Source organism: Myxine glutinosa, chromosome 10, assembly GCF_964187855.1.
Source record: "Myxine glutinosa chromosome 10, kmMyxGlut1.1, whole genome shotgun sequence".
In the NCBI taxonomy this organism is placed as follows: Eukaryota; Metazoa; Chordata; class Myxini; order Myxiniformes; family Myxinidae; genus Myxine; species Myxine glutinosa.
In genome coordinates this window covers 41851291-41864508 of record NC_136270.1, presented here as the reverse complement: position 1 = coordinate 41864508, position 13218 = coordinate 41851291, and the positions used below count along the sequence as shown (strand labels likewise).

At 42.8% G+C, this 13218-nt stretch overlaps 1 protein-coding gene across 1 annotated transcript in view; it reads left to right on the top strand.

Moving 5' to 3' along the window:
• Nucleotides 1-223: 223 nt before the first annotated feature.
• LOC137434477 (atrial natriuretic peptide receptor 3) overlaps nucleotides 224-13218 on the top strand; it is a 33608-nt gene continuing 20613 nt past the window's right edge. The window contains exons 1-6 of the mRNA XM_068127518.2: nucleotides 224-1404; nucleotides 1592-1714; nucleotides 1814-1968; nucleotides 3516-3639; nucleotides 10342-10433; nucleotides 10525-10696. Coding sequence (XP_067983619.2) covers nucleotides 318-1404; nucleotides 1592-1714; nucleotides 1814-1968; nucleotides 3516-3639; nucleotides 10342-10433; nucleotides 10525-10696 — 1753 coding nt within the window. The 5' untranslated portion in view covers nucleotides 224-317. The remainder of the gene's footprint in view (nucleotides 1405-1591; nucleotides 1715-1813; nucleotides 1969-3515; nucleotides 3640-10341; nucleotides 10434-10524; nucleotides 10697-13218) is intronic.

The following is a 13218-nucleotide window of genomic DNA, read 5'->3' as shown; positions in this document are numbered from 1 at the left end:
GTATTTGAAGTCTAGTTGACCTGCCTTGCATTGTTACCCTTTTCCGTCCAAACTGTTGAACCAAAAGGCTAATTTGTCTTGCCAACGTTTTTCCTCCCTCGTGTCCTCCTCCCTCTCCTTACATCTCCTGTCTTTCCCTCCCCTCACTATTCTTTCATTTGCTTGTTTCCCTCCCACAAGTACTCCATGTTTCCCTAAGCCCGGCTCACCACTTAGCCAAGCCATCCTCAAGGTGCGGACGACACCGACATCATATTCCTGCTTCTGCTGTTGCGTAAAAACCTCCAAACGATTCCGAGAGCGGAGCCTCATCCATCATGTCCTCCGCGTTTCTACTCGGTCTCTTCATTCTTTATGCCAGAAGATCCCTGGAAGAACCAACATCAAATTCCTCCACTTCCTTAAGAGGCATTGAAGACTATCTGTCTCCGTCTTTCCTTTCTTCCAATTCTTCACAATTTCAATCTTTCCCAACGGCTCTTCTGCCAAATTCTTCACCTAACCTCTTCTTTGGTTCCTCCTTTATTCCTACCCCCTCAAGCCTGCCTCCTATTCCTCCTGCTGAACTCTCCTCAATTTCCTCTACTCCTGCCATTTCTTCAACTTTATCCACAATCACTTTGTTTATCTCTTCCATCAACTCCTCATCCTCACTTCACTCAGGTTTACCTCCCAAATCTTCTGTCTTCTCTTCTGCTTACATTATTTCCACCGCCTCATCGAATGATTCATCTGTTTCATCACCTTCTCCTCATCCCCCCTCGTGGTCAATCTCAAATCCCACCAAACTTTCCCAAAGACCTCTCCAAGCACCTCTCAACATAGTTCTGCTTCTTCCCTCGGACACTCGATACCCGTTCTCCATTGATCACGTCCTTCCAGCTGTCCATCTTGCTTCAGCAAGAATCCATCATGATCAAGGCCTTTCAGTTGAACTCAACTACTTGGACTCCGAATGTGGTAATTCGGCTCTTTTTACATTGGTCGACCGAACAGTCGACAATCATCCAGATGCCATCCTGGGCCCAGTTTGCGAGTACTCGGCCGCTCCCATCGCTCGCCTAGCGACACACTGGAAGATCCCTCTCCTAACCGCTGGAGCAATGGCCGTGGGCTTTGATGATAAGCAGTCAGAGTACGGTTTCCTTACTCGGCTTTTGCCGAGTTACATCCAGCTTGGAAGGGTCTTCGAGCAACTTCTAGAACGTTTAGGCGACAGATCTGTTGTACTGGCTTACACCGACGACCATCTTGGAGACAGAACTTGCTACTTTACTGTTGAAGGGATCTTCCTAACCTTCTCAAAACACGGTAAAGAAATCCACCACATCAGACTCCCTGAAGACCCTCGTCCAGATGAAGACTGGACGGAAAGTGTGGCTGAAGTTGTTGCTCAAGCTCCAGGTGAGGGAATACGGTAAAGTTGGAATACTGCACCAAATTCATATTGATTCTAATCCTGCTTTGTTATTTGTTTTTCTTTGACAACAACATCTAAACATTCTACAAACGGTGTTTGCATTCATTGGTGGCTATGTACATGTTATGTACTGCGATGTACAAGGTGTATTCTTGACCACGTGCTCTGCAGTTGTCATCCTGTGCGCCCCGGAGATGGTTCTGGAACTTTTCATGCGCACAACTCAGGAGCTTAATTTAACCAACAATGGCCACATCTTCTTCAGCATCGAGCTCCTCACCGGCAGTGTGCACGGTATGTCACGTTTCACCCACATCACCAACATGACGTGGTAAGGAGTTGAACATCAGAACGAATGAGAGAGCTCACTCAGCCTATGCATGATGTGTGCAGGTGACCCACGACGCTGGGAACCTGGAACGCGTGGGTCCTTGCGATCTCTGTACGTGGTCAACCTTTGGATGGAGAATTTGGAGCGTGAGAAGTTTGTCAGGGATCTGGAAACCTCTGCCAGGAATGACACGGACACACTGCAGTGGGATGAGCAGGTGTGTTTCAGTTGCGTGTGCGGGTTGGCGAGGTGCAATTGTATGCTGTACTTTTTGTTGACCCAAAACTTTTGCACTCTCCTGTTGATAATTGCTTTGCCTTGTGTTGGTCGCTATTGGGAAATAGTTATGGGAACAACTGAAAGATTAGAATAGGGATTATTATGCCAAAGATTGTGTGAATGTCGTAAACACACATAATGCAAAACACGTGTGGTCCAACTTAGAACTTTGGGATTGGCAAGGTAGATCAGAGGTGGAGTACTCACTTGTGAGAAGTCGAATAGTTTGAGTATATCAGAGGTAGAGTACTCGCTTTTGAGAAGTCTAATAGTCTGAGTAGATCAGAGATAGAGTATTCGCTTTTGAGAAGTCTAATTGTCTGAGTAGATCAGAGGTAGAGTACTCACTTTAGAGAAGTCTAATTGTCTGAGTAGATCAGAGGTAGAGTACTCACTTTAGAGAAGTCTAATAGTCTGAGTAGATCAGAGATAGAGTATTCGCTTTTGAGAAGTCTAATTGTCTGAGTAGATCAGAGGTAGAGTACTCACTTTAGAGAAGTCTAATAGTCTGAGTAGATCAGAGGTAGAGTACTCGCTTTTGAGAAGTCTAATAGTCTGAGTAGATCAGAGATAGAGTATTCGCTTTTGAGAAGTCTAATTGTCTGAGTAGATCAGAGGTAGAGTACTCGCTTTTGAGAAGTCTAATAGTCTGAGTTGATCAGAAGTAGAGTACTCGCTTTTGAGAAGTCTAATTGTCTGAGTAGATCAGATGTAGAGTACTCGCTTGTGAGAAGTCTAATAGTCTGAGTAGATCAGAGGTAGAGTACTCGCTTTTGAGAATTCTAATAGTCTGAGTAGATCAGAGGTAGAGTACTTGCTTTTGAGAAGTCTAATTGTCTGAGTAGATCAGATGTAGAGTACTCGCTTGTGAGAAGTCTAATAGTCTGAGTAGATTAGAGGTAGAGTACTCGCTTTAGAGAATTCTAATAGTCTGAGTAGATCAGAGGTAGAGTACTTGCTTTTGAGAATTCTAATAGTCTGAGTAGATCAGAGGTAGAGTACTCACATTTGAGAAGTCTAATCGGCTGAGTAGATCAGAGGTAGAGTACTCGCTTATGAGAAGTTCAATAGTCTGAGTAGATCAGAGGTAGAGTACTCGCTTATGAGAAGTCCAATAGTCTGAGTTGATGCCCGATCCAACTTACAAACCGCCATGCTGGTGTTATGCATTCAGGACATTACATCAATGAAATAGGCCGTCCTTTGAATATGAGGTTCATCCGCCCATCCCATTGACTAGCATTCACAAGTGGATGTTGAATACCCCATAAGGCCTTTCAAAAACAGTAGGTCATTGTGTGCCTTGGTGAAATAGCAAATTTCTGCCCTGTTCAGGGAGTACCCCCATGATGATCTGGCTAGGATAAATTCTGGGCGATGGAAATGTTCTCGACCGACTTGTAGTCACCTCAGATGCCCCTCACAGTGGTATGAGAGCAATTCTTGTAATTAACATTGTGCTCTGTTTGGTCTGTTCTTTCACAGGCTGTGACTTTTGCTGCAGGATTCCATGATGCCCTTCTCCTGTATGCCATGGCTGCCAGCCAACCACATGCCCGCAATAACACAGCATTTCTAGCAAGTACCTTGTGGAACACCACCTTTCAGGGTATGGGGGAAGGAAGGAGAGCATGTTTCGCATGGTTGTTTGTCCATTTATTTATTTTCATACATTCTGACTCTGCTCCTTAAGAGAACAGTAATGTGTTGGACCTTTCCTACCAGTAGGCTGTGAGCTCATAGCGCAAAATGTGTCCAGAAATGGACTTCCATCAGAACATTCTGGGAAATATGTGGAATTGGGCGAATCCTAATGTTTCAGACCTGCTGAATTCAATGATGCAGTACCACATGTGCTATTCCACTGCAAAAGAGGTAAAAGGGCCAATTTCCGATCAGGCCCTTCTTTTGAACCTCAAAAAACAGGGATTTCACACAGGACGACGTTTCACATGTTTATGCAGCACGACAGTTGTTCCCTGGTGTTTGAGACTTGCATATATATATAAATATATTATGTATGTATGTATGTATGTATGTATATGTGTAGACACTACATGACCAAAAGTATGTGGACACCCCTTCAAATTAGTGGATTCGGCTGTTTCAGCCACACCCATTGCTGACAGGTATATATAATCAAGCACACAGCCATGCAATCTCCACAGACAAACATTGACAGTAGAATGGACCGTACTAAACAGCTCAGTGGCTTTCAACGTGGCACCGTCATAGGATGCCACCTTTCCAACAAGTCAGTTCGTCAAGTTTCTGCCCTGCTAGAGCTGCCCCGGTCAACTGTAAGTGCTGTTATTGTGAAGTGCAAACGTCTAGGAGCAACAACAGCTTTGCCGCAAAGTGGTTGGCCACACAAGCTCACAGGACTGGACCACCTACTGCTGAAGCGCATAGCGTGTAAAAATCGTCTGTCCTCCATTGCAACACTCACTACCGAGTTCCAAACTGCTTCTGCAAGCAACGTCAGCACAACTGTTCGTCGAGAACTTCATGAAATGGGTTTCCATGGCTGAGTAGCCGCACACAAGCCTAAGATCACCATGCGCAATGCCAAGCGTCGGCTGGAATGGTGTAAAGCTCGTCGCCATTGGACTCTGGAGCAGTGGAAACACGTTCTCTGGAGTGATAAATCACGCTTTACCATCTGGCAGTCCGACGGACGAATCTGGGTTTGGCGGATGCCAGGAGAATGCTACCTGCCCGAATGCATAGTGCCAACTGTAAAGTTTGGTGGAGGAGGAATAATGGTCTGGGGCTGTTTTTCATGGTTCGGGCTAGCCCCCTTAGTTCCCATGAAGGTAAATCTTAACGCTACAGCATACAATGACATTCCAGATGATTGTGAGCTTCCAACTTTGTGGTAACAGTTTTGGGAAGGCCCTTTCCTGTATCAGCATGACAATGCCCCCTTGCACAAAGCGAAGTCCATACAGAAATGGTTTGTCGAGATCGGTGTGGAAGAACTTGACTGGCCTGCACAGCCCTAACCTCAACCCCATCAAACACCTTTGGGATGAATTGGAACGCCGACTGCGAGCCAGGCCTAATCGCCCAACATCAGTGCCCGACCTCACAAATGCTCTTGTGGCTGAATGGAAGCAAATCCCTGCAGCAATGTTGCAACATGTAGTGGAATGCCTTCCCAGAAGAGCGGAGGCTGTTACAGCAGCAAAGGGGGGTGGTGGGGGGTGGGTGGTGGGGGGCACCACCTCCATATTTATGCCCATGATTTTGGAATGAGATGTTTGATGGGCACATACGGGTGTGATGTTCGGGTGTCCACATACTTTTGGCCACGTAGTACATATACAGTCGTGGCCAAAAATATTGGCACCCTGACACTTTAAAAAAATAACTCACAATTTTCTCTAACAAAAAGTTTTATTTTTGATTCAGATCTTAATATATCCTTTTAAATCAGAAAATAAAAAGAAATGGCATTGACAAAATTATTGACACCCAAGACTTAATATTTGGCAGGACAGACTTTGTACAAAATAACTGCAGTCAAACGCTTGCTATAGCCATGAATGAGCTTCCTACACCTCACTACTGGCAGTTTGGCCCAATCTTCTTGTGTAAACTGCTCCAGTTCTTCCAGATTTGAAGGGTGCCTTCTCCCAACTGCTGTTTTCAGATCTCCTCACAGGTGTTCAATAGGATTTAGATCTGGACTCATTGCTGCCACTTCAGAACAGTGCAGCGTTTTGTCTTGTACCATTCCTGGATGCCTTTTGAAGTGTCTTTGGGGTCATTGTCCTGCTGCAAGAACCGACGGAGACCCAGATTTCTGATACTGGGTTGAACATTGCGCTCCAAAATGCCTTGATAATCTCCTGATTTCATGATGCCATGCACACATTCAAGGCACCCAGTGCCAGAGGCAGCACAGCAACCCCAAAACATCACTGAACCTCCTCCATATTTGACTGTAGGGAAGGTGTTCTTTGCTTTGAAGGCTTTATTTTGTTTTCTGTAAACATAGAGATGATGTGCTTTACCAGAAAGGTATAATTTGGTCTCATCTGTCAGTAGGACATTCTCACAGAAGGATTTTGGCTCGTTCAGGTGTGTTTTGGAAAACTCCAGTTGGGCTTTCTTTGTCTCTCTCTCAGCAGTGGGGTCCTCCTGGGTCTCCTACCAAAATGTTTGGCAGTTGATCGAGGTGCTTTCTCCACCATTCAAACAATCCTTTGCTACAATCTTTGATCAAGTTTTCTCTTGCGGCCACGTCCAGCAGGGTTGCCTACAGTGCCATGGGTCTTAAACTTCCTGATAACATTGCGTACGGCGGACACAGGAGCATCAAGATCTCTGGAGATGGACTTGTATCCTTGAGATTGTCTATGCTTGGCTACAATCTCGTGTCTGACCTCCTCAGACAATTCTCTGGTTTTCTTTCTTTTCTCCATGCTCATATTTCATGCTCCATGTCATTTCATCTCCACACACAGTGACACAAAACAGCAGAATGACTCCTTTTCTCTGTTCAAACTGGTTGAATGAGTGATTTTTTAAATATCGCAGGCACCTGCAACTCAGCACAGGTGAGTTCAATTCTAAAGTAAAGGAGAATCACCTGCTTGAAATCAAATTATTTCTAACGACTTCTAAAAGGTGCCAATAATATTGTCTGGGGCATATTAGGACTTCAGTGACATGGAAACAAAAGTTTGAGGGAGTAGTTCAGTGACAACACAGACACTGCCCAGATATGTTGATATATAGATCGATGACTGTACCTGAGTTGCTGTTTTGTCATAGTTTACACAAATCATAATACAATTATTTTGCACAAATGTATTTGTAATATACGTGATAGTACATTTTATAAACAATTGAAGTTGAAGATTTAAGTTGAAAAAAAACATTATTTTCAAAAAAATAAAAAGACATTTTTCTCAAAAAAATTAACAAAAAAATACCCTTGGGTAAAAAAATACATACGGGAGAGATAGGTGCATACCAGAAGTTTGGTACGATTTCACAAAGGTTTGAGGGAGTAGTTCAGTGACAATACAACACAACACAACACAGACACTACATTATCATTAATTAAAGTATAATTACATTATAAATTCCCGGATACCTGTTTATTAAGGGTATTTGTTCTATTTAAAATTCAACATGATTTGAAACACTCTCGATGGACGACACAATATCGAAGTTCCCCCCTCTCGCAGAAAAAGGATCCTCCCTCAATAACTTTCATATGAGACGTATGGTACGGTAGTTACCTCCGCCACCGAAGGTGTATGGATGTTATGTTTTCGCCCCTGTCTGTTAGTTACTTGCGAAAATCGAAGATTTTCAAGTGTATTGGTTGGTCTTGTGCGTTATTACTTGGCAAAAATTTTTTTTGGAGAAGTATGTTGACCACTCCGGTTTGTGTGTTCGTGTGTGTGTTTGTTTGTCTGTTCGCTCACTTATACTTGCCTATAGGTAACAATTTTAAACCGATCTTCACAAAACTTCACCAAACGGTAGAATTCGCGGTCCGACAAAATCCTATATATTTTTAGGTCAAAAGGTCAACATAGGACAAAGGTCAACCACTTTTTTTCAAATTTCTAAAATCCTCAATTTTCATCCGATTGACTTTAAATTTGAATTGGATTTTCATATCAGCTAACTGAATAAAACCTCCAATTGTTTTTGAGGTCAAAAGGATGCTCTACTGAGTGGCATTCCACTTTGTTCTGTTTTGCCAAGTGTCGCTCTACGAGTGATTTTTCATTTGTTTGTTTGTTTGTCTGTGAACAAGATATCTCAAAATGTTGTGGATTGATTCAAACGAAATTTGGTGGAGAGGTAGTGTATATGACAAAGACAAAATGATTAGATTTTGGTGAAGATCCTGATTCGGATCCGGCAATTAGAGTTTTTAATTGATTCTTCACCAATTAGGAGATAAGCCTGGTGTTGGCTTAGCGGTTAGGGTGCCGGCTTGGGATCCGAGGATCCTGGGTTCGAATCCCGGTCGATCGCTAAATTAACACCAGGGGGGTTGACTCAGCCTGTCATCCTTCCGAGGTCGGCAAAATGAGTACCAGCTTGCTGGGATGAATGATCACGGTGTGTACCCCGGCTTAGAATAGGTACACCGTATCCCTGCGCATCGTAAGAGGCGACCAAGGGTTGGCGTCAGGAAGGGCATCCGGCCGTAAAAACATTGCCTCAAACAGGGAACCATGATTGTCATGGGGCCCGCAAGGCTATCCCCCACTCCAGCGGGGAAAATGGCCTTAAAACGATCATTCATTCATTCATTCACCATTAGGAGATAGGGCCAAAAACGATATATGGCATGATATCTCAAAAGGTTATGGACAGATTTGGACAAAACTTGGTGAAGAGGTTGTGTGTGTGACAAGACCGAATCGATTCAATTTTGGTAAAGATCTCAATATGGATTCGGATACGAGAATTATTTAATTTTCAAGTCATTCTTCACCATTGAGTAACAGGGCGAAAAGCGATATATAACATGATATTTAAATAAGTTATGGACCAGTTATGACTAAACTTGGTGGACGAGTTGGTTAGATGACAAGAACAAGCCGATTAGATTTTGGTTCAGGTCCGAATCCAGATCCAGCCTTTCAGTGTGATACAAAACATAAACTGCTCAGCCTGGCGGAGGTATGTGCTCCACCGAGTGCCGTTCTCGTTACCCTCGCCAGAGGAGAGGGTATTGCATTTGAGTCGGTTTGTCTGTTTGTCTGTTTGTTTGTTTGTCCGCACAGAATAAATATGATTTTCTCTGCAACCGTTGGTCCGATTGATAGGAAATTTTCACCATAGGTGCAACTCCACCTGTAGAATTTTATAATGATAATTATGAGGTCACAGGTCACGTGTTTCGGCCACCATCTTGGAAAAATCGAAATTTTTTGCACCCCTATATCTCTGAAAGCGCTGAATAGAAAAAATTGAGACATGGCTCATTGTAAAGAACTCTCCATGGGGAATAAATTATGTTAATGATGATGTCATAGGCGCCTCCATTATGACGTCATAATTCGACAAGTACAAAACTTCATCTGATAAAGATGAAATTTCTTGAGCATAATCTAGGAATAAATTAGTTTAGAAATAAAATAATGATGACGTCATCGGTCACGTGGTTCGGCCGCCATATTTGTTTTAACACAAAAGCCTTTAAAAAACACTGAAAACATGTCCTGGTGAGGGTCTGCAGTCTTTGATTGCTCTTTCTTGTTGTTATTTCTTATTTTGTTATTCTAAAACACTGAACATGGGTTTTTTGCCATGGGTGCTTCCCCCAGTGCTTCCCTCTAATTTCTCCCCACGGGTGTCTCCCAGAGTCCCCTCCACAGTTCCCCCAGAACACGTTGGTCATAAGAGGGAGGGTTAGGGTCACGTCGGCCATAAGAGGGATGGCTGGGTTGCGTCGGCCATAAGAGCAATGGTTATGGTTGCGTCGGCCATAAGAGGGATGGTTAGGGTTGCGTCGGCCATAATAGGGATGGTTAGGGTTGCGTCAGCCATAAGAGTAAGGGTTAGGGTCACGCAGGTATAATAGATAGACCAACTGATCGTATCCAATCATTTTCACTTCAGCATGCTTTGCATCATCGATGAAATGAAAATATGTTATGGATTTATCTTTCAAAAAGTACATTATTATTTCAATGTCGAACATACAATGTATATGATGTATATGCTATCCCATAATTTGTCCACTAACGGAGCAAATTCTAACAATGCAAACTGTGTATAAGAACATCATAAGAAATTCTAATTATGAGTGGGGAGTGTGAACAAACAGCAAACTAATGGGAAAAGTTAAACAAAAGTAAACAAACGTAAACAACGAAATCTAAACACAAGTAGTCTACTGCTGTATAATCAACAAATTGTGAGGAATCACAGCGGAGAATGCCAAAAACATGAGACATACATCACCTTATTCCTTTCCTTCTTGTGGATTTTATTGAGTCACCTTTGCTCAACGTCCAACCTGTACACCTCTGCAGCTGCAAACACATCACCTGCACCTTTACAGTCAACTTAAAACCAGTAACCTTCACCCTTTCTTTCACCATTTCTCCCTACTCTATTCTTACCTATTTCAAAGATAATAATCCTTCAAAACCCTTCAAAGACACTTTTTCTTATTTGTTTTCTTAAATGAGAGAGAAAAAATACATTTGTGGGTATAGATCTTTTGGAGGCCTCAAAGACGATCTGCACCTATAAATGAAGGTGATCCTTACAAAATGGAAATTATACCTGCTTGCTTGTCCTTGTGTTTATCCACCATCTACAGGTGCACTGGGATCGGTCACAATCAATTCAAATGGAGATCGAGAGGGTGACTTTAGCATCATGAAGATGAGCGATACTGTTGGGATATATCAGGTACTTGCATGACCTTGACCAGAAAACAACCACCTCAACCCCTCATGCATACCTAATAAGTATATGAGCCCAAATGCGATGCATTTCACAGGTGGTTGCAAAATTTCGGGGAGCTCTGCGAGATTTTGAAAGCACTCCAACAGCTCTACCATGGCCCGATGATCTTTCGCATGATTGGAGCCAACAGGATGTTGAGAATAGGGTAGAATGTCCAACCGTCCCAGACAAGACTGAACGCTATCAAGGAAAATCAGACCATGAAGGTACGTTTTTACCTTGCTCATGTTCAAATTCAAAGCGGAGTTCAAAAATTTGCTCCAGAATTCTCAGTGCGCATGCGCAGAAACCCCTAGAAATGGCGCTGTTCGGGGCACCATAAAGTATATCATGTGTGTGAGATGATTGTTACCTAAAATGGCTCACAAAGCTTCTAAAATAAACTTAAAATACTTGGAAAAGTACCTGAAATAAAGGGCGAGGCCTCTGCACAATAAAACACTTGGAGAACTTCATGAGCTCACTGAACAGGTGGCTGCCTGCACTGCAAACTCCCGACGATGTGGGCAGGTGCAAGGCCCAAGTAAGCCAGCGTGTGCTACACAAACCCCGACGAATCGCCACCAGTGATTGGACCTTGAACCTTGTGGGAGTGCTTCCTGTGAATGTAGCAGGCTTAGTGATTTATTTAAAGGATATCTGCAATTCGAAAGATGGAGCTGTGCGTTATTATCAAATAATGGTAACCAACTCTTCGTGACATGAAAATACACAGCTTGTACCAGCTAGTATTTACATGGGAGCTGGATTTATCAGGTAGATTTCCCTGAGGAAGACACCATATCTGGTTTGGGTGCTTCTGAACACTGATGGGCTGGGCCGATGAATGTACAGGGTAAGTTTAAAGTTATGATATTTACTATTAATCATGTTTGGAGGGGGGAGGTGGGAGGCCTGTTTCAAATTTGTTTCTGTTCCGGGGCCACAAAATAAATTATCCTATATGTATGCATGTATGGCTAAAACTAGAAGTGTCCATGTGTATTTGTTTTTGTTTTTTTAACATGTATAATCTACTGTGGCCGTTCACTTGTATTAATAGGAAATGGTAGGAACCCGATATGGATATTTCTTGCATTTCCTATATTTCCATCGATCCATGATCGAAGAACTACTTAGTTTCAATTGAATTTTATATTTTGAACACTGTCGAATACGAATCAGAACATGAATTGGAACACGAACCTGGAGTTTGCCGGTACTTTGGCCCTGAATTTGGCAAATTGTACGGAGTCTCATCTGAAGCGCGGATTCACACTCACGGTAAATCAATGGCTTCAGTCAGTCTGGCAGTCAAACAAAATTGAAAATCATTCCAAACAGGAAACGTACTGTTTTTAAGGACGTCATAAAGGACACAAACAGCAAGCACAAAAGAACTAATGTAACGTGTTAAATAAGGTGGTGTAGAAGACGCTGCATAATCGGCAGCAAACTTCTGGTTCAATGTTGCTTTTTTTCTACAGCTTTTAAAACTTTTTATTCAATTTCAATTGAATGATATATTTGAACAATGTAGAACACAAATTGCCTTATTTGCACTTCCCAAAGCCTTTAGTTTAGCAATACTTGGGGAAATATTCATGTCATCTCGACCAATCAAAAATCTATGCGGGCGGAGTAACAGCACAATTTAGAGAAGATGGCGGCGTCTTTCTCTGAGAATAGTTGGCGGAAGGTTTAGTTCCGTTTGACCCATCTGCTTTGTATGGTTGCCATCACTCCTGCTGTTCAAAGGTTATGAGCAAAGCTAATATAGATCATGCACAGAAATGCAAAGCAAGAGTTGAAAAGACCCTTCCCATGGTCATTTCCTCAAGGTTGCATGGGGTAAGGTGGTCTATTAACTCTCTTCTAATTACCTCCAACACCGCAGGTGAATGGAGGTTATGTTTTCAGCCCCTGTTTGTCTATATATCTGTGAGACGGATATCTCAAAAAGTTATTGTTGGATTCAGACAAAACTTGGTGGACATATTGGGTGTGTGACAAGGATGAATTGATTAGATTTTGGTGAAGATTCAGATCCGGATACGAGATTTTTAAAGTGATTCTTCACCATTGAGTGATAGGGCCATAAATGATATATAGCATGATATTTCAAAAGAGAAGAAGAAGGAGAAGCAGGAGAAGTACATGGAGAAGAGGAAGAAGTTGTTTCTTGGTTTGTTGATCTGGAGAAAGCATTCGATAGGGTTCCACATGAAGTATTGACATGGGCATTGAGGAAGTTAGAAGTGGAGGAATGGTTGATCAGAGTAGTGATGGCAATGCACAAAAGAGTGCGCACAGCTGTAAGGACGAAGGACGGGAACAGTGGTGAGTTTGAGGTGAAGGTGGCAATCATCAGGGTCGGTACCACTACTATTTGTAGCTGTGATGGAGGTGCTGGCTCAGAAAGTAAAGGAGGGTTTACCTTGGGAGTTGTTGTATGCAGATGATCTGGTGTCGATTGCAGAAAGTATGGATGGACGTCAGGAGAAGATGAACAAGTGGAAGGAATGTATGGAGACAAAAGGTCTGAAGGTGAATGTCGGAAAGACGAAGGTGATGGCAAGTGGTAAAGCATGTGGTGAGGTGGAAAGAACTGGGAAGTGGCCATGTGTTGTGTGCAGGAAGGGTGTTGGAGTGAACTCCATTCAATGTACAATGTGCGCTGAGTGGGTTCATCAAAAATGTAGTGGTTTGAGAGGGTCATTAACCAGTATGGCAGCTACATTCAAATGTA